This window comes from Lytechinus pictus, chromosome 5 (genome assembly GCF_037042905.1).
Source record: "Lytechinus pictus isolate F3 Inbred chromosome 5, Lp3.0, whole genome shotgun sequence".
Classification (NCBI taxonomy): domain Eukaryota; kingdom Metazoa; phylum Echinodermata; class Echinoidea; order Temnopleuroida; family Toxopneustidae; genus Lytechinus; species Lytechinus pictus.
In genome coordinates, this window is record NC_087249.1 from 17,121,885 (window position 1) to 17,147,732 (window position 25,848).

Genomic DNA, 25,848 nt, shown 5'->3' on the forward strand with positions numbered 1-25,848 from the left:
CCCTATTAAAACCAGTCAATTCCAATTGGAGGCAAAAACCCGATTGGTTTCATCTAGCTGGATCCAATTTGATACCAATGATAAAGGGCATTATTAAAATTTAGGCTTTCACATATACATTTATATTGAGGAGCTTCGAATATAAATATGATATTAGGATTTCCAGTTACATGTACATAACTGGTACCTGTTAGGATTTCCAGTTACCCAACTGGTCATGCTGGTTCCAGTAAGAAGTCATTTCCATGCAGTTGGAAGACATTTCCAGCTATACTCAACTGGTTCCAGTTAGAATTTCCAGTTGCCTGGTTCAAATTGGTTTCAATTGGAAACTGTTATATTCCAGTTAAATTAAACCAATTAAAACCAGTTTGAAATCAAACTGGGCGTTGTGGCGTGCGCCTGTAATCCAAGCTGTGGGGAAGTTACAAATTGATGCAGAGGTTCGAGCCCTGGTCACGTCTTTCGGATGGTGACGTTAAAGGTCGGTCCCAGACGTAAATAATCATATCTGATTGATACACGTCTGACAAAACTCAAATACACACAACTGGCTTCAATTGGATTTTGGTCCTGTGCCCCCATTTTACCAGTCCACTGGGCATGATCTCGTGAAAGGAGTGAGAAACGATAGGGGCAGATCCATGCAGGGTTTTTATTTCCAATAAGGGGGGGGGGGGGGAGCTAGGCCTTGGAGTTCGGGTAGTCCTAAACACTGAAATTGTATAGGCCTAAAGATATTTAGCTTTATTTTTGCAAAACAAATTAAGGTCATAATCATTAATAGTTCATGTGATCGCCGTGTCTGAAGTTTTTTTTTGTAATTTACACCCGAAGACAGAACATTCTAAGCGCCTATGGTGAAGTAGATGTGAAACTAACCAAACAATATTATAACGAGTGTAGAGGGAGGTAAATACTTGATAAATACGGGTTCTGTTGACTTGAATCCTTGATTCTGATTGGCTGTTGAGACTTGTTACCATGGTAGTTAATTGGATGGAAAGTATGTTACCATAATGGTAACTTTCATGCAACGGGCAGCATAGGCAGTGGCGTTTATTAACCAAAAATTTGGAGGGGCTTGATTTGACCTATCACGTAAAATTAATAAAAGTTGCGAGTGTAAAAACACGTTTCGACATTTTCATCTCAAGAATCCAAGTTTGTAATAGATTTTGACATAACATTCAGAAAATAATATCACATTTCACAGTTATCCCTTTACTTTTCTCTTTTTTTCCCTTGGTCGTGATTTATTTTTTATTCATATTTATTTATTATTATTATTTTTTTAAATTTATTTATTCATTTTTTTTTTTTTGGGGGGGGGGGGGGGCGTGGGCTCGCCCAAAGCCCCTCCCTTCCTGACAGTGTGCAACAGGACCCTGATGAAGAAAGCTATAGGGCAGGTATCTCGATCACTCATCAACTTATTGCAATCGCGAAGTGCGATCGGAAATCTTTTAAGTCTAACAGCTATCCTCTAAACCAGCCTTTCTCAATTACTTTTTTTGGAAGCGCCACATTTCTTGTCGAGAATCTGTAATGCTCCACTATCCATTACGCAAACCAGCAATGTATCAGCGGAGGGGGTCCAGAGGCCCCTGGTGGGGGTCGAGGGGGCAGAGCCCCCAGAAGTTTTGGAATATGAGGCCTTTTAAATTGGCCAGAGGGGCTCTAATTAATATCAACAGAAGAAATACAAATGCCAACAAACTGTACAATATTAATATTAAAAGAAAAATGACCAGTGACTTTTTCACAACATACAATATTATACCACTAGTTCAGACTGTTCTGCACCAGATCTATTGGCTGAAGCAAGTGGCGTAATGAATAAAAAAATGAGGGGGCTAGATATGGCAGCTGAAGCAAAAATATTGAACTTTTCAATATAAAAATCTATATTTTGACATAATATTAAGATAATAATACAATATTCCACTCTTTCCCTTTCCTTTTCTCCTTTTTTTTTTAAAATCTCGGCCGTGAAACATTTGGCCCCCCAATCCCCACCCCCATCTGTACGCCAGTGGCTGAAGTTACATACCCCGATTTGCAAGGGCTGAAAATTAGGCGTTGCACTGCACTAGCGCTCCAAACTGCCCCTTTCTCTTTACAACTCACGTGCAGTATCATCCATGTGCATGCAGGCAAGCTCGGCAGGCAATACATCTGAGCATAGTATTTCACTTTTACAACTTCAGATTTTAATCGGCTCCGGAAACAAAGTTTCTGCTTGTTATGTCTCAAATTCATAATTTTTTTATGATCAGGATGTTCTTTGAATATCACATTATTTGATGTTTAACTCTTAACCAAAACGTATACTCTAGCTGGAAATGCAAAATTTCTCGCCGTTGAAATAGAAATCCTACAAACGGGGTTTTCAAATCACTTGTGTGGCACATAAACTTTGTACAGCATAGAATGAATAAAAGGGAGAACACCATCGATCCTCTATAATGGGGGTTATCGAGTGCTAAATTGGGAAAAAATGAGGAAATAAATTAGCAATTAAGTGTCAAGTAAAGAGTTTTTGTTTTTTCTTTGTATTAAAATGATCACCAAATCCTTATTTCCAGGTAATTACTGGTAGATACATTTTTTCTCCCCAATGTTTCCTTATTTTTACTTGTTTTAAATACCAGCTCCCAAGCGCCACCCCGCAAGGCTCGGTGCGCCACAAGTGGCGCGCGCGCCACCATTTGAGAATCCCTGCTCTAAACCTTTTTATTTTATAATGAATAGAACTTTATTTCTGCCTGGCCCATTTGAAATTTCTAGTAAACTTCCCGGTAAACTTAGATATCAAATAAAAAAGCAGATATTTAACTTTAAAACACGATATGATTTGTTTTGGAAACTCAGATACCACCCGCCAAGTGAGTTTTTGGTAATTTGATCACTCATTCGTGAAGAGGATTTATACCAGATGAAAGAGGAGGATGTTATAATCTTTAAAGGCCAATTGTATTGACTTTGTGATTATATAAATCATCGATAGTTCTCGATTCACGTTTTTTTTTTATGGGACGCACACATTATAAAAAAATGTACGATACCGGCCTTCATTTTCGAGAGCATAATGGCTGATGCCGCTCTACAATTTTTAATGTTATTGCTCCATCTTTTCAGACATACAGCAAAATTATCATAAGAATGATATGAAACAACAGGTTTTTTAAAACAAAAAATCAACAATTTTATTTAGTCTTAATGTTTGACTTTCTTCCTCTTCAAATGGCAGATTGCAATCACGAATCATTTAAATAAAGATCTTGTGCATGTATAAAAACAAATAAATACATCATTATCCACGAGACTACAAACACATTTCAAAATCATTCCTGGGAATCATTACAAAATTAACATGAAAAACACCGGGGAAAAGCATCACACATGAAATACCGGGATTACTGAACAAATTCTCTTACAAAATTTATAGTACAAATACTAGCGCCATCTACTGTTCGTAATGGTAAATATCAAAATAATCAGCTGAGTCCCTGAGAAAAGAAAAAAGGACGCCCAACTCATCAAAGGATCTTCTTTGAATCTGGAAACGGAAGCAGCCAGCCCGAATTTTGATTGAATTTTGATATTAAGTGAATTCACTGGTTGGAGCAGATGTATAAACCTGGGAAAAGCACGTAAATTTGTCCGAGTCCCGAGTCTAGCCAGGCATAACCCGCAGTCGCAGAGTCAGACGTCTGTCACTGCACTGTGCCTGTGGCACAGCTACGGTACACTACACTACAGTGCAGTGCCCAGCCCGCAATCAGCACCAAGATCATCAATCACAAAGCTGAATGACAGCGCACAGCCAGGAGACAGTGACAGCATAGCTCAACAACAATAAGTGAAATGTAAATTATGTCAACAAAGCATTGCTGGAGTCAAGAAAATAAACCAAACTAAAAACAGCTAGGAATAGGATCTAAGTTAGATCAAGATCTAAGACTAAGCTACCTGAGCTGTGCCTGTGTTCATAAAAAATCTCAGATTTGCAAATCCAAGATTTATTAGTTCATAGTTGCCAAGAAATTAAAAATTCTTTCCATTTTGTTTTGACTTTATATTTTAGTTTTAGCTTGTGCCTGCCTGGCTGTGAATGTCTAACTTACAAGTTATAGGGTCTGAGACTGAAGGATAATGTGGTGTTAGATACTTTTTAGTTTAACTTAATAAAGTATATTGGGCATGTTATTAATGTTTGGTCTATTGAATTGGGGGCCTTGACACCATGGTGCAATTCCACAATTTAAACAGTGACAGCTGAAATTTAAAATTTATATTGGTCATTCCTCATCATGTTTAGACTTCATCTTGTGAACAACAATTTGTGAGTGATCTTCTAAACAAATTTAGAATGAGACCGAGCAGGTTACATGTACAAAGACTACATTTATGACCAGGAGTGGTGTGAGGATTTATTTGTGGAATCTAATGCAGCTTACATGTATCGCAGTGACCGGTGTCGCCACAAAAAATGTACCTGAAATGATTTGAGACATTTGAATGGCATTTTTAAGATATTTGATGCATTGTAGACTAGGCACCACCCACCGTCCCCAAACAAGCAGATTAAAGGATAAGACGTGCTTATTAAAGAGGACCAGGACTTGTGTGTTTGCGGCTCCTTTGTGTAATTATGCAATATGGTGAAACTGAAGGATTTCCACATTGTGCTCGACAACAACAAGAATGTGTATTCGGCAGGAGAGTTTGTCTCGGGACATGTTGCTGTCGACCTTCGAGGGGACATGAAAATGCGAGGTATCCGCATCTACATGCGTGGACTTGCCAAGGTAAAAAATCTGAGACCTGCTTTTACTTCAGAAGTAGAGGTTGGTAGATAACTGGCTGGCTGTGCTGTCCAGGGCTGGATGTCTCAGTGGAGCTTAGCATTTTGAACATGATAATATTATTTTATTGAAGTAGTTTCACCAATTTGATAGACCCTACCCTGAAACTCTTAGGGGCTTTTCCAGGGTAGTTATGGGTCATTAATCATTTGTCTTGATGGATTCCTGAAAAATTTGTTACCTAAATTTGTCCATGGATTGATAATAGGAATTTGTATATAAAAATGCTGGCTAAATGGATGCAAATCATGCAACTAAAATTTCCATCCATGCCTTTTAGACAGTCATCAAACATACATGTACATGTAGGCCTCCAGTACAGTGTACTTGTACATAAAACAGATAGATAGGCAAACATAGATTTTCTATAATCATGTAAAAGGCCTCCTTCATGAACTCTTTATTTAGTACCTTAAAATTGTCATGTTTGCAATTCTTTGTAATGTTGAGCATAAATGTTATCTAAGGTGTAATAATCATGGTAATAATGATGAGGTCACCATTTAAAATGATTAAACATCATACATGATAGGTATACCCTTCAAGTGCAAGGTTGTTTGGCCAAAGTAATAATTTTATACGTTCTGGTACAAATTGATAGGCTGTATGAGAAGCCTCTTCAACTAAAGCATAGATTATGTGATTTGCCAATGCCATCTTAGTGGATTACTATACATGTTCTTCTTTTTCGTTAAGTCTTACTTTATTTTATTGTTTTCCCCCATTTAATTGTCTTTATTGTAGGTACATTGGAGTGAATCAAGAGGAGGAGGCCACCAAACAGGATCCTACACCAAATATTATGATGCAGAGGAGGAGTACTTCTACATGAAACAAGTCTTATTCGGAAAAGGTGATTAAACGGTTCCAGCATATTTGCTCCTTCTGCAGTTGCTCTAAGGGAAAGTTCACACATTAGCAAAACAAAAGTGTATTAGCCATAGATCTAGTCTGTGCATCATCCTACCCTCCGACGGTTAATTTTCAATTGGTCTAATGCCAATTTGTCCAATTCCCAACTCGTCTACTATTATTTGGTCTACCATCAGTTCGTCAGCCATCCACATGGTCTAATTGCCACTTCGTGCACTCACCATTTCGTCCAATAACCAGTTGGTATAAAAAAGCCATCTAGTCCATATACCATTTGGTCTAATTGGACTATGTTCTAAAATTGGGCAAACTGAATGAAAATAAAATGGATATTAGACCAACAGGTTATAAGATGTACTGGTGAGTATACAAAGTGATGGTTGAATCAAATGGTTATTGGACCAAGTTGTTAGACGAAAGATTGATGGACGGAATGGCATTAGACTGAAGGACTGAAGGTGTTGACTCTGTAACTCTGAAATGAATGAATAGTGATACCAAAATATTCATACAGCATGAGCATGTGTTCTTTTTAGTTGTACATGTACAGCGCTGTGCTAAATAAGGATATTGTTAGAAAATTAGAACATTTTAGGTTTTTTAGAATGAATATGGAAGATATATATATATTTTTTAAAAGAATCTATTAAAGTCAATCTTAGTACCTCAATGAGTGTACACACATGAGAAATTTGTGATAGGCTGCTTCCACACAGGTACGTGTATGGGCAGATGTGAACAGGGCCCTTAGCAAGTGCTGCAACTTTGTGAAAAGTGGAGACTGCTAGCTACCTTATGAGTCTAATAGTACTTTTGCCTTCTACATATGTACATTGTTCAAAGTAGCAGAGCCCCCTTATGGGAAATATTGACTTGTGACAAATGACAAAGTTTGCAAACACCTTTTAAATGCCATTACACCAGAGCTCTTTGTCTTTAAACTATACCTTTGCTTTGGTTTTCTGTTTAGATGAAGATGAAGGTGGAAGTAATCCCGTTCTGAGAGCAGGCCATCATGAACTGAGATTTAGCTTTCAAATCCCATATGGGTAAGTACCATGGAGAGAAAATACATGTTGAGCTTGGGGCAGATCCCCCGCCACAAAGTGCCCTACATAGTCCTGGAAAAAGAGCCCCTGAAATTTCCATGGTGTGCAATATAAACTGTAATACACTGTAGCACAATTGGGCTCTTGAACTAAAAAAGTAGCTTTGGAATTTTTTCCTGGTAAGTATGGTATGTTACATGACTAGCATGACTATTTCTTTTAAAACGGGGCATATCACATTGGACACTCTGCTGTAGTTTATTTGCATTTCAGGCTCAGGGACCGATATGCTTTATAGGGCAAGAAATTATCTTTTCACAAATGATAATGATTTGAAGCAAAAGTCACAGTCTGTGGTTCTTGATCCTAAAGATTGTACCTTTACCCTAATTAAGCAAGGCTTATTTTGTCGATCATATGCCACCCATGCAGTTTTCCCGCAGGGTGCCCTCATGCACGATGTATGGGAATTTCAATTATTTGTCACCAGACTTCCATTTTGTCTGTTATCGGTCTACTTCCAGCAAAGATAATTCATCCCTTTAAGGATAAGGATAAGGCATAAGGGTTTATGTTTCCTGTAGGTTTGCTGTTGGATTTTCGGTTCTGCAGATCAAAGGGAACAAAGTCAAATATTGGAGTATTAATTAACATCTTCATTTAGCAAGATGCGGAATTATTGGTGCAAGAATTTTCATGAGTTAGTCCTTGTAACAGCAACAACAAAAAACCCTTCAAGTGTTTCAATTTTAAGTTGTTACCATCTGCTGTTCCTAAAATCAATCTTCAAGGCTTGGTCCCACTGCACTTATGGATGCAGAGAAGATGTAAAACAGGAAGTAATCTTATCATCCGTTGGAAAACGTTCTGTATCCGTTGTGTACTCTTTGCATAGGTGTTTCATACGCTCTACATGTATATCCATCGAGCATCCGTCCACTGTGATTTCATTGTTCGCCCATTTTGTCCATTGTCTGGAGCGGATGGAGCCACCCCGAAATTTTGCTTGTCCACTGTATCCGTTATGAATACGTATTGTGTCCGTCGGCCAGTGGGACCAGGCCTTGAGTTATTGGGTTCTTGGTTTATAGTCCTTGTAACAGCAAAAGAAAAATACCCTTTCTGTGTTCCAATTTCAAGTTGCTACCTTGTGCAGTTCCTCAAACCAATTTTAGTTGTTGGGATCTTGGGTTAGTCCTTGTAACGCCAACAGCAAAAACCAATAACAAAAAGCAAAAAAAAACCTTTCTGTGTTCCAATTTCAAGTTATTACCATGCACAGCTCCTCAAAGCAATTTTAGTTATTGGGTTCTTGGGAGAAGTAATTAACTTTTCTCCTTTGAGGCTTGAACACACATTCAATTTTATGAGTGAGTGTTATATCATGTATGCCATTTCTTTGTGTGTAAATAAAGAGTGCTTGAAATCCGTAATTCAAATTCATGAGCGAATTTGTGTTATTCTCTTTATTTCTTTGTGTGTATTAACAGGAGAGTTGCCACATCGTTTGAAGGAAAGTATGGCAGGATACGCTACTGGCTAAAGGCTGAGATTGATAAACCATGGGGCTTCAATAGCAAAACCAAGAGAGCATTCACCGTCATTGATCACATCGATATCAATACACCTCAACTTTTGGTGAGTGTCAACACTTGTGTATATTTTGTTAGGGGAGCCACTCCTTCCCCCTCCTCCAGCAGTGGCGTCCCTGTAAATATATTTCTTTGTCAGGGTGGGTGGGAGGGGGGGGGGGGCACAAAGAAAAGAAGGAGGTCAAAGGTTACTCCCCATTTTCTGAAGCATTTTCCAGCACTGACAAAATTTTCTGAAAACTATTGAAGTTCATCAAAATTCTGTCGGGGGGGGGGGGGGGGAACTCTGCACCCTGCCCACCCCTCAGGTATGTTTGTGCTTCCTCCCCCCCATTGACCGCCACCTATTTCACTTCCCCCCCCCCCCATCATAATACTTTTGTTGATTCATTTTACAGTGTGCCAGATAAAGAAAACTCTTTCAATAGAAGGTCCTCAAATATGTTTTCTTTTTTTTCAAATTTGACATTAACCTGTTAAAAAGGTTTGGGGTACATGTATCTGTTATTCTGTTTTAATTTGTCTTTAAATCCAATTCAAATAATATTACAAAGATGACATCAGGGAAAAAAAGTGAAAATCTTAAGTAAAATTGGATGTTAGATGTAGATATTCAAATAATATTTTAGACGAATGAGTTTACATATTTTATTCATAAATAATTAATGGATTTTTTTTGGGGGGGCTTGTAGTTAATGCAGGGGGGCATTGCTAAATACATCTCAAATAGCCCAGTCTTTTTATTGGGTTAAGAGGAAGATTGGAAGAACAAAATCTCCTCTTTGACCTGAGATCAAATACCAGATTAGAAAGTGATCAAAAACTGAATATCGATTCACTCGCATGCACATATTTGGTGAAATAGATGAACCACGTACAGAGAACATAAATCAAAAGAAATAAGATTGCCTTAGCTGCACTGGTCGGTCCATCGATGCCCTACTTCTGCTGCTGCTGGTCGCACAAAAAACTGAAATGTAGAAATTCACAGTGTCAAGGACGTTGACAACGAGTTTAAAAGCCAAATAATTCTTACATTATGTTTCATTCATCCAATTTGGACTTTAGAAATAAGATTGCCTTGCAACTTGCAAGTTTTCTCTATTTTCTTGCTTGACTTTAATAACGGCATGCCTGTAAATGTGTAGATTTAAGTCAGGAACTTTGGTTCATTTTATCGGTTTAGAATAAACTTGTAATGATAATCATTGTTAATGAAAACTTCATACTGGTACTTTTTATTTGTACTTGTACATGTACAGGGAAGTGATATTCTGATGATTTAAAGCCTGTCTTTACCTTTGGTAAATGGTCAGTAATGTGAACTCTACTCTAGTATCATTGAACATTATAAATACAAAGGTGTTCAAGTCATTGAATGCATTCTTACATTTTTAAAAACCAATTATAAATAAAAATATATATTTTTTTTTCTCCAGCAGTTAGGGTTTGGATTAAAATTTGATCTAAACTCTGTAAATTTATCCAATAAAACATAATTTTAGATAATATCCCTCACACCACAACCGTTTTTGGGCTCATGCATTAGCATTGATATAATATAGTAATGAAATGGAATAGTTACATTCACTTTGGGGAATTTACCAAACCTAAAGATATCCTTTAATATTTTAATGTTTAAAGAAAATGAACAATCAAATGGAAATGTAATGTAATATAAATTAAACACAGGCTGGATTATAAGGCTATTGAATAGTTACTGATTTCAAAAGAAAGGTACATGTATTTATTCAAATATTTGTTCATCTCTGGAACCCGATTTTAAGCATTTGTGCCGATTGAAAATTAAATTTTGTCTTTATAAGCATGTTGGTGACTAATGTGTATATATTGATCAAAGGAAATTAACTCTGTAGGCGTTTTATAGATAACTTTCAGCAGACTTTCAATGTGTGATTTATTTAAATACATGTGTATTGGAAGTAAATTACATGTAGATATGTTGCACTAGGCTACACTACATGTATGTTTACTATTGCACTATTATTCAAGTCTGAAGAATGCAGGTGACAAAATAATAATTAATTCTTATTTCTGTTCTGTACAGACTATTTTCCTTCCCCTTTCAAAGTAACTGTAATTAAACCAATATTATATGAAGTTTGGAGAGTGATTATTTTAACCTTTAATGGGCTTTTTTTTAAATTTCAACGGCTAAATCACCCTCGGCCCATTTGTTAGAATGTCTCATGTCTTCATTAGACTGATTTCTTTTCCATTTTATCAGAACATCCAATTGAAATGAAATTATTCAATTTTTCAAGTTTTCCTATTAAGCTCCCATATGGTGTGGTCTAATATTTATTGTTTTTGTGTTAGGGGGGTACAAACATGAACATAAATGTATTTATTATGAACATTCACTTTGTTGCTCTCATCTGTTTAATTGATTTCAGTAGGCCTATAAACCATATATTTTCCATAGATGTTTTTATTGGATGGCTCAGAATGGAATACCGCTACCAAAGAGTTTGAGCAAATATTCCACGAATCGCAGATGAATGGAATATTGGCCCTAACGAGTGGAATATTTCTGGTATTTAATGAAATAAATTCATCCAATATACAGTACATGTAATTATCATCTATCCCACCCCCCCCCCCAAAAAAAAAGGGAGAAATTTGATTGAACAAGTATCACTTATCACATTATGGGTGACCCGACAATTGCTCCGCCGACATCTGCTCTGCCGACAATTGCTACGCAAAATACGACAACTGCTCCGCCGACAATTGCTCCGGACAGTTGCTCCGCCGACAGTTGCTCTGTCGACACCTGCTCCACCGATATTTGCTCCGCCGACATCTGCTCCGCCCACATCTGCTCCGCCGAAAATTGCTCCGCCGACATCTGCTCCGATTATACGACAATTGCTCCGCCGATATTTGCTCCACCGACATCTGCTCCGCCGAAAATTGCTCCGCCAAAATCAATATTTGCTCCGCCGACATCTGCTCCGCCGAAAATGGCTCCGCCGTACATTGCTCCGATAATGCGACGATTATTTATTTATTCGTACTTTCATGCGCATAACAATTGTAGCACAGGCTGAAGACGTCAATTTACAAATTTGTATATTATAATATATTGCAAAATAATTTTAAACTATGCTTGCATGACATACACAGGGGCCGCGGAATGGTTTACAAAATGGGGGGCTGACCATGCTAAAAATCACAATCATATGATAATTTTTATGTTTTTGTACACGGTTTTGGACAAAAAAGTTCCGCGGCCCCTGATACATAACATAGAAAGAAATAGAATAAGAGGGATAAGCACAAAGGAGGGATATATATTCTTAATTCCTATTCATGGGGATGGCATTTTGTGTAAGTGTTATTATGTGACTGATGATTAAATAAAAAAAAAAAAGCGTGCTCATGTAATAATTATGACAGTACAAAAAAACTTAGATATACCCCATTCTTAGCGTCAAAATGGCTCTAGCTAAATATGCTCCGAAGTGGAGATATTTGCTCCAGGTGAAATTCAACGGTACCCCAACTTATTTGTCGAAAACCTGTACTGTAGGCATGCAAAATGTTTACTGTCGGCAAATTTTGTCCCTCACAAACATGACCAAGACATTCAGTAAGTAAAAATTAATATTCACGAAAATACCAACTTGTGAAAAGCTACATGTCGTGTCACCTTCTTGACACACCCCTCCACTCTGGTTTCCATATCCTCTCGTACACACAGTGCTCTAGTCTCCACATCCACATCATGTCATATACACCGTAGGCTTTTAGATAAATATGATAATATATATAATAGTGAGTTGCTTTTTTGTTTTATGTTGATCATGATTGTATTCTTCACCGATAGAAAAAGGATAATTAAAATATTCAATTAGCGCATCGCACTCTCATTTCTTTTACGAGATCTTCCCCCCCCCCCGAGGTATGCTTCATGTTTACAATAAAAAAAAAATGCGTATAAATGTCCCCTTTCTACTTATACGCATTTTAAAAAAAATTGTAAACATGAAGCATACCTGGGGGGTTATCTCATAAAAAAAAATGAGAGCGTGATGCGCTAATTTTATTTGTGGATATATTTACCAGAAAAGGGACAATAGCGACAATATTAATATATTTTAAAAATGAATATATGTATGTATCTCTCTCATAACGTCTAAACAAATAATGTTGTTTTTAAAAGACAATAATATATATTACTGGTATATATATATTATTGTCTTTTAAAAACAACATTATTTGTTTAGACGTTATGAGAGAGATACATACATTATATTCATTTATCAAAATATATTTATATTGTCGCTATTGCACAGAATAGAACAAAATACAACCGAACTCTAATTTTATAGTGACTCACCAGTAGCGTAATGAGCCAACAAAAAAAAATGGAGGGGGCCAGACAAGGATAACATTTATTTTCCTTTCCTTTATTATTTTTTTTCCATTGGTAGGGAGAATGGGGGATCCGTGACCCCTAGCACGCCCCTCCCCCATCTGTACGCCAGTGATGATCATTGAAACAAATTGAAAGAAAAAAGTGCAAGGGTAGATAAGGCCCAAAACGTAATAAAAAATATTGATAAAAATTATAATGCTGATAATGAAAATAAATGGCGTGAAAGAACAAAACGAGAAAGAGGGAGAGAGAGGAGAGGGGAGCCCGCGCGAATGTATGGTGTATAAAATGCTGGAAAGCAGAAGAGATATTGTGTCCAGCACCCCCCCCCCCCCAATTCTCTCCCTGCTCAAGACCGGAGTGAAACCAATGATAATAATATATGAACAAAAATCCAGATTCACAATCTGCGTTACAATTTGTCAAGTGTCAGCGGCAGGGAGAACAATTTGTTTTTTTAAGCAGAAAGCTGTGATGATGGGAGGAGAATGAAATAAATAAATAAATAAAATATTAACGAATAATAAGAACAAAACAATTTGTAAGATGTTCGTGCAATTTTGTTATCTGAGCACATGACGGCGGAGCAATTGTCGTATAATCGGAGCAGATGTCGGCGGAGCAATTATCGGCGGAGCAATTGTCGGCGGAGCAGATGTCGACGGAGCAAATATCGGCGGAGCAAGTGTCGACGGAGCAAGTGTCGACGGAGCAAATGTCGGCGGAGCAAGTGTCGACGGAGCAACTGTCGGCGGAGCAACTGTCCGGAGCAATTGTCGTATTTTGCATAGCAATTGTCGGCGGAGCAAATGTCGGCGGAGCGATTGTCATGGAACCCACATTATGGCATCATCACTTCATAGAATCAAATTTGGTCATTGACATGCGACTTGCATACATGTAGTTCATTATGACGTCATCGAGCGTAATTGTGATCTATGCTGCGTATTGCTTTATTGCTGTACGTGTTGTATATTTCACGCATGCGCACTAGACTGTTGAAAACGGTTTCATATTCATTGGCAAATTTTGTTCAAGAGGCAGAGTCCTTTTTAGGGATACGCTGTGATACTGCACAGGCAATTGATGCAGACCAAAATACTCGTTTTAAATGTATCGCTGATGATAATTAATAATAACTTGATATATTGTAGGAACAATGGGTCGATACATGTATCCCCTTTTCTCACATTCCACCTTGGGGTAAAATTTGGCATGCAATTTGTTACAACATGAACTTGGCAAGCTAGAATATTCTAGTAAAAGGGAAATTCTCTTATATACATGTATTCCATACAGGGGGAAGGAACTACTGTATCTCAGAAATGCAAATTGAGATGAACTCAATTATGATTCACCTCTCGGTAGTATTAACTCTCTTTCTATCTCCCATTCTCTCTCTTCCTCTCTCCCTTTCTCTCTTCCTCTCCCTCTTTCTTTCTCCCCATCTCCCACTTGTGGGTGTACATGGAGATAATCCATTCCTAGTCTGCTAGGAATGATACAGAGAGGAGCTGTAAAAAGTTATAACTGATTTCAAGAGAAAATTTAGGAGTGGTCAGGATGGAATGTCTTTTAATTTTGGTTTCACTTTCTGATGGGTCAATTCATTAATTCAAGTATTCTGTGATTTGAAGAACAAAAATAGCATTCAAAGCAAAGGATAGTTATTCTTCATTGATAAAATCAAATAATTTATTGATTCCTTAAAAAAAAAAACACAGGGGCAGATCCAGGATTTTCCAAGGGGGGGGGGGCACATTCCTAGGAAAAATTGACAAGCAAAAAACCCCCCAAGGTTTTCACTATTACAAAAATGAAGGTCATTTTTTCCCATGTTAAATTTCCTCCGAAAAAATGGTTTTCAATAATAAAACCTACATATTCCCATTAAAAATATCTGGTGTGACTCTAAAAAGGGGGCGCACACTTGCGTATGAAGAACATATTTACCCCCCCACTCCCCCCCCCCGATCCACCTCTGATTAGTACAATCTTCAATACTGAAACGTCACATTCACACTTTATTCTTGGCTATTCTTCAGCACGTGTTCATAGATCTGAATTCCAACAAAACATAGAAAGTCATAATGAGTAATATACATTTAACAGTTTGGTAGACCTACATGTATTTGAAAAAGAGGGGAGTTTGGGGACTTTTTGTGTTTACAGATACAGTGTACATGTATATAGACCTGTAAACAAACATTTAAATTTCTCTTAAAATTAATCCAAATAATGGGTCAACTATTATGTTTTTTATTAGTGATCACATTGACCAACCATGTAATCAAATATTTTAAGAAAACCTGTGTATGTACATTGTAAATGTTATTCACAATTTCATCAATGATTTGTGTTTATTTTCATTTTATACTCACTTGTTTTCATAAATCTGGTTTTTATGTACACTAGTACTCTACATGTACACTGTACAATGTGATTTGTAACACAAGTTGATATACCGTACTTATTAAAGCAAAGAAAAAAAAGTTGTAGGAAATACATGTACCGGTAGTTGTTGAGTTCAAATATTTGAGTACAGACAATACTTGTTTATGACTGACAAGTGTATTTGTTTGTACTACATGTATTCTTAGTTCCAGTTACTACGTATATAATCAGAATGGATTTCTTGGATTATGCAAATTAACTCTCTGCTATTAAATATGGAGAGCTAGAGAGAAGTGGGATTTTTAGTCATCACATGGTTTCAAGGGGAACTGAAAAAGCAACATCAGAGTGAATAAAAAAGCAATATCCCCCCCCAAAAATTTCTGAGTAAATTCTCCCAGCAAATTAAAAAGTAAGTTTGTATGACATCGGTGTTTGCAGAAATAAAATGTAGACCTACTGAGAGGCCAAGCTTCTGCTCTATACTACTGTATTTGGCCTCTATCTAGCATACTGAATACCTTTATCACCCCTAGAAGTAAAAGTAAGTAAAACAAAAAAATGAGTGAAGACATGCTTATTGTGGTGCGTAGAAAAATCCAGAACAAATATCTAGGATAAAGACATTAATGAAATGAATAATTGAAATTTCTTCAACTAACTTAATTATTTTCACCATTTCATAAGTAAAGGACAAGTCCACCCCAACAAAATTGATTTAAATAAAAATAGAAAAATCCAACAAGCATAACACTGAAAATTTCATCAAAATCGGATGTAAAATAAGAAAGTTATGACATTTTTAAAGTTTCTCTTAATTTCACAAAACAGTGATATGCACATCCTGGCTGATATGCAAATGAGGAGACTATGACGTCATCCACTCACTATTTCTTTTGTATTTTATTTTATGAAATATGAAATATTCTAATTTTCTCTTCATTGTCAAGTGATACAACTATTAATTCCTCCCTGAACAAGTGGAATTAGCATTGTTTAACACTATATGGTTCAGTCAAGTTGGTCCTTATTGTCAAATCTATAAAAAAATGAAATATTGTATAATTCAAACAATAAAAAACAAAAGAAATAGTGAGTGATGGACATCATCGACTGACTCACTTAGTTGTGCATATCACTGTTTTGTGAAAAATAAGCGAAACTATGAAATGTCATAACTTTATTATTATACATCCGATTTCGATGAAATTTTCAGCACTATGCTAGTTTGATTTTTCTCTATTCAAGTCAGCATTTTCCTGGGGTGGACTTGACCTTTAAGGAATGATGACACTTTTCAAAATTTGGGTTGCTGGATAATGGAAAATATGAAAGGTTTCTTGAGAGTTGTGTAGGAGTCAGACAATGTAGCAGAATTTTGTCATGTGTTTGAATCCCACCATGGCCTACATAGCATCCTTTGGCAAGGCATTAATCCACACTCAACACTCCACCCAGGTGCTCAATGGGTTCACGGTAGGATTTGAAAATCACTGTAGCTTGTCCAGTATTGGAGACTGCCTCAAAGACTCCCTTTGGAGTGGAGTATGTGTATATCCTGTGTGTTGGAATGACTAATTGAATCTGATTACCTGAGTAATGATAATCTGAAAGAAACACTTTAAACAGTGTATGAAACCAGATTATTATCATTATTAAATTATTATTGATTTGTTCCTTGTCACTTTCAGGCCTTAGATTTCAATAGTTTTAGGGCCCAAGGACACTTCTATACAGGGTTTATTTCTTTATTTTGGATAAGGGGGGGGGGGGACCTGGGGAGCGTTTCATGAAAGGACTTGTCGGACGTTTTATCCGACAAGTCCCATTTTATCCTACAGTTACCATAGTAACAGTACCTCTCAGCCAATCAACATCAGAGAAAGATGTCAGATCTGACAACTTGTCGGATGAAAATGTTGATGAAACACTCCCCGGGGGGGGGGGGGGGGGGGTGTTTCCTAAAGCTGTTCCTAAGACAGTCTGAGTAAGTTAAGTGCAACTTTAAGAACGACTCGTGAACCTACCTTATGCGCTAATCCATTGCCAATGAACATTTTGGTGTTTGCCATTTAGCACAAGAAAGGATCACCAGTCGTTCTTTAAGTCACTTTTAACTTAATATGGACAGCTTTATGAAACACCTTCACCAGGGGGAGTTACTCTTTTTTGTATGTTAATGTAGCCTCCATGTAAATTTGCATGAAAAAAATCAAGTAGTTACTTTTATAATTATTGTTTTCTTGCTTTTTACAGGCTCCACAAACAGGTTTTCAAGAAAAGACTGTATGCTGTGGACTATGCGTGGCGGGTAATATCAGCATGTCAATAAAGACCGATCGCAAAGGATACTGCCCAGGTAATAATCTTTGTGTCTTTCAGCGATCTGTGATAATAATAATGATGATGATGATAATAATAACAATAATAATAATAGTAACAATAATAATAATAATCATAATAATGAAAATGATGATGACTCTGACAATGCTGACGTCGCCAACAACAAGAACCCAGTGAAGTATGTGCTGGCAATGGTCCTTGGAAAATGCATGTTCTAGCATAACCAGCCAATATCCAGTAGGTTAAAATACAGTATAGAATAATAATGAATTATTTTCTCCTCTCATCCTTATCAGCCATGTATCTTTGGAGTGAGCATCAAAATATATGTTTGGATCAATTAGAATATAAAAGTAGGTATTTTAAGTCATAGTCCTCCTCACCATCTTAAAAATGTTAATATTTTTTTTCTATCCCGGTCAATTTGCTTTTTATTTCTACTTTTTCATTCCTGTAGGAGAATCTATTGCCATATCAGCAGAGTTTCAAAACGGTTCTGCCCGGCGCATAAAACCCCGTGCTACTCTGTACCAAAGGACCACATTTTTTGCCGATGGAAAATCAAGATCCGTACGCAATGCAGTAGCCGGTCTGCAAGGGAACACAATCCGAGGACGGCGGACCGAGAACTGGAACAATAAACTTTTGAAGATCCCGCCAATCACACCGACGTTGACCAACTGTGGTATAATAAAACTGGAATATTTCCTTACGGTGAGTAGGGTATCTTTTCCTATCAATTAAAAAAAAAAAAATTATGTTGAATTTGGTAGTCATGGTAATCTCAATGGCAAGAGGATTCAGCTCATAATTAAAGGGATGCTCCGGGCTGAGAATAAAATGATTTAAACAGATAAAGAAAAATCAGACAAATAAAACACTGAAAATTTGATCAAAATCGGACTAGGAATAACGAAGTTTATTTAATATGGCATTTTCAAGATTTGCATTATTCCGGTGAAACAGTTCTAGGCATGTCTTCATGAATATTCAATGAGCAACTTGATGATGCCATATCCCCACTTATTCTTTTGTATTTTAATAAATGAAATTAGGTTTATTCAATTTTTTTCTACCAAGAACTATTAAAATTGGATTGACAACTGATTTAGTGCATGAGATATTCATTGCTGCAACTTATTTCATTATAAAGGAGACACATTATTCCAACATGTATGAAAAAATGAAACATTTATGATTTCATGTAAGAAGGAAAGTGGGGATGTGACATCTTCAGTCCACCTAATGGATATTCATGATGACGTGCATATAACTATTTTCACAAAATATTGCTAAGCTTTAAAATTCAATAACTTCATTATTTGTTATCTGATTTTGATGAAATTTTCAGCATTTTGCTTTGTGAAGTTTACTCTATTTATTTGGATGTAAATATTTTCACCCCGGAGTACCCCTTTCACCCCTACTGGGCCCAAAAATTGAAATTGAAAAATTATGAATCAATTGAAAGCTTATAAACTGCAAAACAGCAATGCAAGATTTATACATTTTCATCACTTCCCAGCTGAGTATTTTGCTTTAGAATAGCCCCAATTATCGGGCTTCGAAAATATGCCATATTGTTCTTTTCAGATCCTTGATGTCATTCTGTGTTTTGTAATTCAATAGTTTTGTACACAGAAAAAATGGGTGATATTTTTGCTTTCCAGATTTAATATGCATGTGATATCATTCACTTTTCTCACAAAGATATCATAAATATATTTTCCTTCAAGCGTGAATTGATGAAGTCTACAGCTTAATTGGGACTAGTTTTTGCCATATTTTGGGCATAGGTTTCCACTTTTGCAAAACAGAGTGAAGAGTTGTAGGTTCCCATATAACTTAGCACTGAATAAGTGCCATTTTCCTCTGCAAACTGAAGGGAAAAAAAAAAGTCATAATCTGGAAACGTAAACCTATGGAAACACAACCCTCCTGACACAGTGCGTTATTCAGGTCGTTAAGAAGCTTGATATTGCCTATTATTGAAATCTGTTATTTTTGAATTTTTCTTCAGCAAATACTTGGCTGTCTTTGAGTGAATATGCATGAAACTCACATTGTAACATATATTTCCTGTAACGTACATAACGTATTAACATATTTCCATATCAACATATTTTAACATTGTAACATATTTCCTGTAACATTTCCTATGTCACATATATTTCCTGTTTGTCAATTTTTAGCTGTCTTAGTCTTTAACAACAAGTTTTCCATGATAGTTACATGTACCCTCGAGGGTGGATCCAAACTTGCCAGGGGAGGGGCATTTTTTAAAAAACAAGATGATATGCTTAAGATGAATGAAATGTATATTTTGTGGAATGTGAAGCAATGTTGACTAATATGGGCCATTAGACATAAAGTGTAGCGATTGATCTTGGGGCTGAATTTTACTATTGATTACACAATAATGAATGCATTTAATTGTATAAATCATCCTGTGATCCATCGCTAAGCTTTGTTTGACAGGGTTATCATTTCTGATTCCACTACAGATATGTTTAGATATCACCGGAGCTATGAACCTGTATCTTCACCTATCCATCGTGGTTGGTACCGTGCCTCTAAGAGCCCCTCCCTACACTCCGTTTGATGTGCTAGCGGTAGGAAGCAGCGGTATAGAGGTGTCTTATCCCAGTATCTTCCCGTCATCGTCCCTCTCGGAAGCAGAAGGTATGAACATTAATTTCAATAATAATAAAGATGATAACTATGATGTAGTGTGTTTCTATTCTGCACAAATCCTACTTGTAGGGTGCTCATGACGCACCTAAATTGCCCTGACGAAGCTAGGCTACCGATTTTGTGTGCTGACAGAATTTAGAGGAATTCTCTCCTGTTATTACCCATTTACCTCACCCGGGTTAGGTGCAGCAAAGTGTAGATGAATTTCTTGCTGAAGGAAATAAATGTCATGGCTTGGATTAGAACCGACATCCTCCAGGGGAGCGTTTCTTGAAAAGACTTTAATATCTGACAAGTCCCCTTCTATCTTACAGTTGCCATAGTAACAGTGCTTCTCAGTCAATCAAATTCAATGAAAATTGTCACATATGACAATTTGTCAGATAACAAATGTAGATGAAACGCTTTGCTGATTGCAAGGCAAGGGTCAGCACCACAAAACCACAATGCTTGTTGAAGGGGGAATCCAGCCTTGGTAATACAATGACTTGTGTGAAATCAATAAAATTATGAAGTTTGAAAGAAATCGGAGAAGCAGTGCTCACCCTATTCCTAGGGGGAATAACAGGACTAGAATACCCCCTGGACAATTAGGGTTAAATGATATTAATAAGTATGAAATTGGTAATGCTTATGTTAAAGGTCAAGTCTACCCCAAAAGAATCTAGATTTGAATAAATAGAGAAAAATCAAACTAGCATAATGCTGAAAATTTCATCAAAATAGGATATAAAATAAGAAAGTTATGGCATTTTAAAGTTTCGCTTATTTTTCACAAAACAGTGATATGCACAACTTAGTGATATGCAAATGAGTCAGTCTATGATGTCCAACAATATTTCATCTTTTACAGATTTGACCATAAGGACCTCCTTGACTGAACGATATAGTATTAAACAATGTTAATTCCACATGTTCAGGGAGGAATTAATTGTTGTTTCACTCGACAATGAGGAGAAAATGAGAATATTTCATATAATAAAATACAAAAGAAAAGTGAGTGGATGACGTCATCATTCTCCTCATTTGCATAACGACCAGGATTGTTTTGTGAAAATAAGCGAAACTTTAGAATGTCATAACTTTCTTATTTTACATCAGATTTTGATGAAATTTTCTGTTAAAGGCTTGTTTGATTTTTCTCTATTTATTCCAATCAACAATTTTATGGGGTGGACTTGACCTTCAATAAAACACTGCCCCGAGCAGTATGCAGTATGTATTTTTGGAGGAGTTGGTATTCGAAACGACAAACCAGGAGATGCAGAGATAACGGGGATAGAGGTAAAAGGTATTAGTAACTGCATTTTAAATGATGGAATGATATAATGATATAATATATATATTTTATCTTCATGATACAGCGCCCCCAAGCTATGCAGAGTGCGTGTTTGGAGGAGTGGATATACGAGATGACGAACCGGGCGATGCAGAGATGACGGGGGATCCCATGTTCACACCGATGTATACTTACGTTTCTAATTACGAATTCAGGCAACCACCACCACCCTATTCATTGGTAAGGCCTAAAAGAAATTGATTTGTCATCCGATATGAAGGAATAAAATTAGGGCAGTTGTCAGCTTTTTTTTCATTTAAAATTTTATTGTTTTAGGTAGGATAGGAAGGATTACCTAGATCTATTTTTATATTGAGATTAGGAATTGTTCAGGCTAAAGTGTCTACTGCTTATAATATGGACAATGTTCTACCACATAATATTCCATTCTTTATAAAAGAAAAAAAATAAGATACATATATATCAAAATTAGGGTCAGACTGCACAATTATAATAATAATATTCAGCAAATTTTACCAAGGTCGTTTTGGGTTACGGCAAATGAGTTTTTGTCTTTTGTTGCCTAATTATTTAATTCTGTAATGATAATTTAATTTGTTTTCATTAGGACTAGAAATTCATTGTCTGTTTTTATCATATAACCAATTCATGATTACATAAAGTCTGCATTGGCCTCTGGCAGAGTTGATAGATGCCCAGAAATCTGGCGTAGCCACATTCCGGGGGGGGGGGGGGGTGTGAGAGGGTGTTTTTTAAGCTTCAATTGTTTTGCAGTTCATCTCATGCCATTGCATGATGGTAGTTGAATATTGAATTGAATTAGTTTGATATTGTAATATTATTATCCGTATCAGACATCTGAGCTGATCACTTACATAACCGTATTGCCCTAGATTTTCTGAATATCGGGAAGGGATAGGTATATTTTTGGTATTTTACTCGGTCTCTTTGCGCGTATTGACTTTGCATACAGAGACGGCGCAAAATATACCTTTGTAATTTCCCTGGTCTCAATCTGGGCATCTGTGGTCGCGTAGAAAGAGATATGCGTCATATTGATCCGCGCATCACAATATACGTCATAATGTCAATCGATCAAGATGGATACTGCGACATTTCAAATACGTCACAATGGTTTAGCTTATAGGCACAGTCTGCTCAACATGGAAAAATAGAATCACATTCTTAAATGGTAAAATATCTAAATTTTCACGATATTGCTCTAGATGTCTGATTTGGATAAAAATGAAAATATTGACTGGCTCTTCTTTCGGGAAACATGAAATTTATTACCCATAAAAGAACCAATACCCGATATGATTTTTATGCGGGCAATACATTTGGTGTTCCCCTAACCCTATATAGCTATTTCGACGCCTAAGAAGACTAGGGGGGCTTATTCTTATGTATTTCTTTGTTTTTCGACTTGTTGTTTTTTATTGTTTTTTCAATGGAAATTGTCGGGGACTTTATTTGACCATAACGAAGATGGAATTAATTGATTTTAATCAGTAAAAAGAAAAATAATGGTACATTTCTGAATTTTGGCTAAAAACACTATTTGCATTGGATTTGTACACAAATTCACGTTTTTTTGCAATTTTGGGCCTGCATGCACTTAGGAAATGTTGCGTAATATCCGACCGCGTACCTGGGGTTTGCAATTTTGGTCTCAAAAGTTGCGCGAGACTTGAAAGTAAAAAGTCAGCGAGTGACGCGGTCAAAAAATTTTGCATGGCGGATTTATCGTGAAAAATGTCGAGGGGGGGGGCTGAATCAGCCCCCCCAGTCTTCTTAGGGGTAAGGCCAGTCAATTTGATATAAATATTGCTCAGTAATTCCCCAATGGTTTAGAGAAGCAGCATACAGAGTAAGTAATTTGCAGACAATAAAGGGATTCAAATTCAGGATATATTCTAAACTGCATAATACAGGGAGCAGTTTCCTTGTATTGAATTGCAATTTGCTATGAATTTTTGTATTTTATTTAAATATCTTTCATGTAGCAAATTTTGACATAGGAATGTACATAATGGCAGTGTGATATTATGTCCAGTGACCAGAACCGCTAATCAAATTTGAAAAGTAAAATTATTTTATTCCCTGTAATAATAATGTTTAAGGCAGGTTTTTCCAAGATGTCATTGTTAATCAGAGACATCTTTCATTTTTACTTCTACATGAAGGTTTTGAAAAATCATAAAATTCATCTTTGATGACTTCTGTCCTAACACTTTTTTCAGACGGATCCTAACGTCCATAGTAGCGAAGAAACAACCAGACAATCGTCGCTATGTGAGGGAGTGTCATAGAGCCTGACCATAGATTCAACACGTTTTGATTGTCTGCTAGATGAATATGTTTTTCGGACCATCTCTGAACCAAGATCAAAATGCCATCATCATTCTGCAAGTTTGTACCAAATGAGTGCCATAGGGGTACCTCAGGTATATCAAAAGGCACGTCGTCACCTCTTTTATTCAGATGATACTTGCTTTTTTGTTTTTCTGTCCTTTCATTCACTTGATAGTTATGGCCACTTGTATAATGATCAGACGCTGTCACATTGTGACGCTATTGTTGCTTTTCATCGAATTGTTCATAACCAATGGATTTATCATTATTTTTTCAGGTATTTGGACATTTTTAAAAGAAAAACTTTGCTGTCATTGCTAATGTAATAATTCAGCAATCTGCAAAATGAAAATGTACTTAAGAATTGTATAAAAATCATGTAAAATAAGCCAGCAAAGTTATAAAATATGAATCATTTCTTGAGACATAATCTATGGGGAAGTGATGCAAATTAATGATGATGATTATAAGAGATAACTCTTTGAAATTATGTGTTCTTATGTAATTCATTGTGGTTGCATACGAGATAAACTATGAATCAAAGTTACTGAATTTTTTGTTTAACCCTGCATGAGAGATGCATGAAGATAGTGACGGTGTGCAAATAGTGAATAGGCATGAGTGTGATGGTACAAGATTTTGGATGAGGTTAAAGAAAGATGCTCTATTCAACAAGACGTAGCTGAGTCATCTGAGTGTCTCTTTTCTTTCACCAAATGTGAGATGTCACACTGCTGCATGAAGAAGAGTATTCACTATTCGTGTTGTACAATGCATCAGAAGTTACATGTTGCAACAAATATGAAGGACAATAAATTTTCACCCTACTTTAATCTATGAAAAAGAGCAAAGAATCATTGAAAGCGAAAATCAAAATTCCTCAAGGGCAGCAGTGCGCATTGAGCCAGTTGGCCCTACGCGTATTGCTCCTGTACTTATTAACTGAGTGAAATGAATTGTATTGTGACGTCATCTCCTAAGCCATGCAACTGTACGTTTTGGACGGTACGGAATGTTGCACATTTAGCCTTTCATTTGCTTGCATACAACAAGCAAAGCAGGCATCCAATATTGGTTATCATCAACTGAAATTGAAGAGACTTTCCTGCAGTCCATCAAGCAGCAGCATTGGTCAGAATCTCTACAACCTTGAGAAATATTTATTTAGGCACGTACAGTAGCGACAACTGTATAGAAGGACCTTGTATATAGACCCTTCACATGGTTGGTGTCCCTTGCATAGTATCCCACTTTCAAACATGTATTACAGGAACCTGTATATAAAAACCACCTGCACTTAAAGACGGCTTTTCTTGTCTCCCGTCAGTGGTCTTTCTGTACAGGTTTCAGGGTGTAATGACTAGATTAGCACCATTAATGCTTTCTTGGTATGAGGTATGAAGTGGATATTTCCACTGCGACACTCAAAAGGGACCAACATTTTCATGTACAGGTTTTACAACATTTTGCGTGGTGTTGATGTTTGTCTTCTCTCTGGTGTCTTGTTGCATCACGTCGTGATAGCGTTACGGTAGGCTTCTGAGCAAGACTGATTCAGATGCAAGTGAACATTTTTTTTTTCTCTGTCAGTAGAGGTTGGAGTCAGAGATTACTCCAATAACATTGCTTCTTGATTATGCATGAACATGGGTGGTCTAATCTGGTATTGGACTCATGGTTGTGAGGTCGTGAGTTTGAATCCACATTATAACCAAATAAGCCCAAGAGTAATGTATGACTCCTAAAAAGATCAGCCATTATGACTCATTAATAGATTTATAGATGTGAGATGTTTCCCATGTCATTGGTGAAACCAGCTTGGTGTTAATGTGGCGGAAAGCTGCCAGTGGTGCCGAGTTCCTGTGGGAGTTGTTTTAACAGTTGTCCCGTGATTTGCCCATCAATCAATTAAATTGATCACAGTAGTGTCTATTGTATTGTATTATAGTCACTGCATGAATGCTCTGAGAGG

At 36.6% G+C, this 25,848-nt stretch overlaps 1 protein-coding gene across 1 annotated transcript; it reads left to right on the top strand.

Moving 5' to 3' along the window:
• Positions 1-3,447: 3,447 nt before the first annotated feature.
• LOC129262342 (arrestin domain-containing protein 3-like) lies at positions 3,448-25,256 on the top strand. The gene is made up of 9 exons (XM_054900448.2): positions 3,448-4,814; positions 5,616-5,724; positions 6,715-6,793; positions 8,284-8,431; positions 17,441-17,543; positions 17,985-18,241; positions 20,032-20,209; positions 21,586-21,740; positions 23,765-25,256. The coding sequence occupies exons 1-9, from the start codon at positions 4,665-4,667 to the stop codon at positions 23,831-23,833; spliced, it is 1,248 nt and encodes a 415-aa protein (XP_054756423.2). The 5' UTR covers positions 3,448-4,664; the 3' UTR covers positions 23,834-25,256.
• Positions 25,257-25,848: the final 592 nt, after the last annotated feature.

What these genes read in the sequence shown, in the direction of transcription:
- LOC129262342 (XM_054900448.2), top strand. Translation starts at nt 4,665, where the DNA reads ATGGTGAAACTGAAGGATTTCCACATTGTGCTCGACAACAACAAGAAT. An exon ending in TCGCAAAGGATACTGCCCAG is followed by an intron (nt 17,544 to 17,984) that starts GTAATAATCTTT and finishes TCATTCCTGTAG; the next exon opens with GAGAATCTATTGCCATATCA. An exon ending in GTCCCTCTCGGAAGCAGAAG is followed by an intron (nt 20,210 to 21,585) that starts GTATGAACATTA and finishes TTCATGATACAG; the next exon opens with CGCCCCCAAGCTATGCAGAG.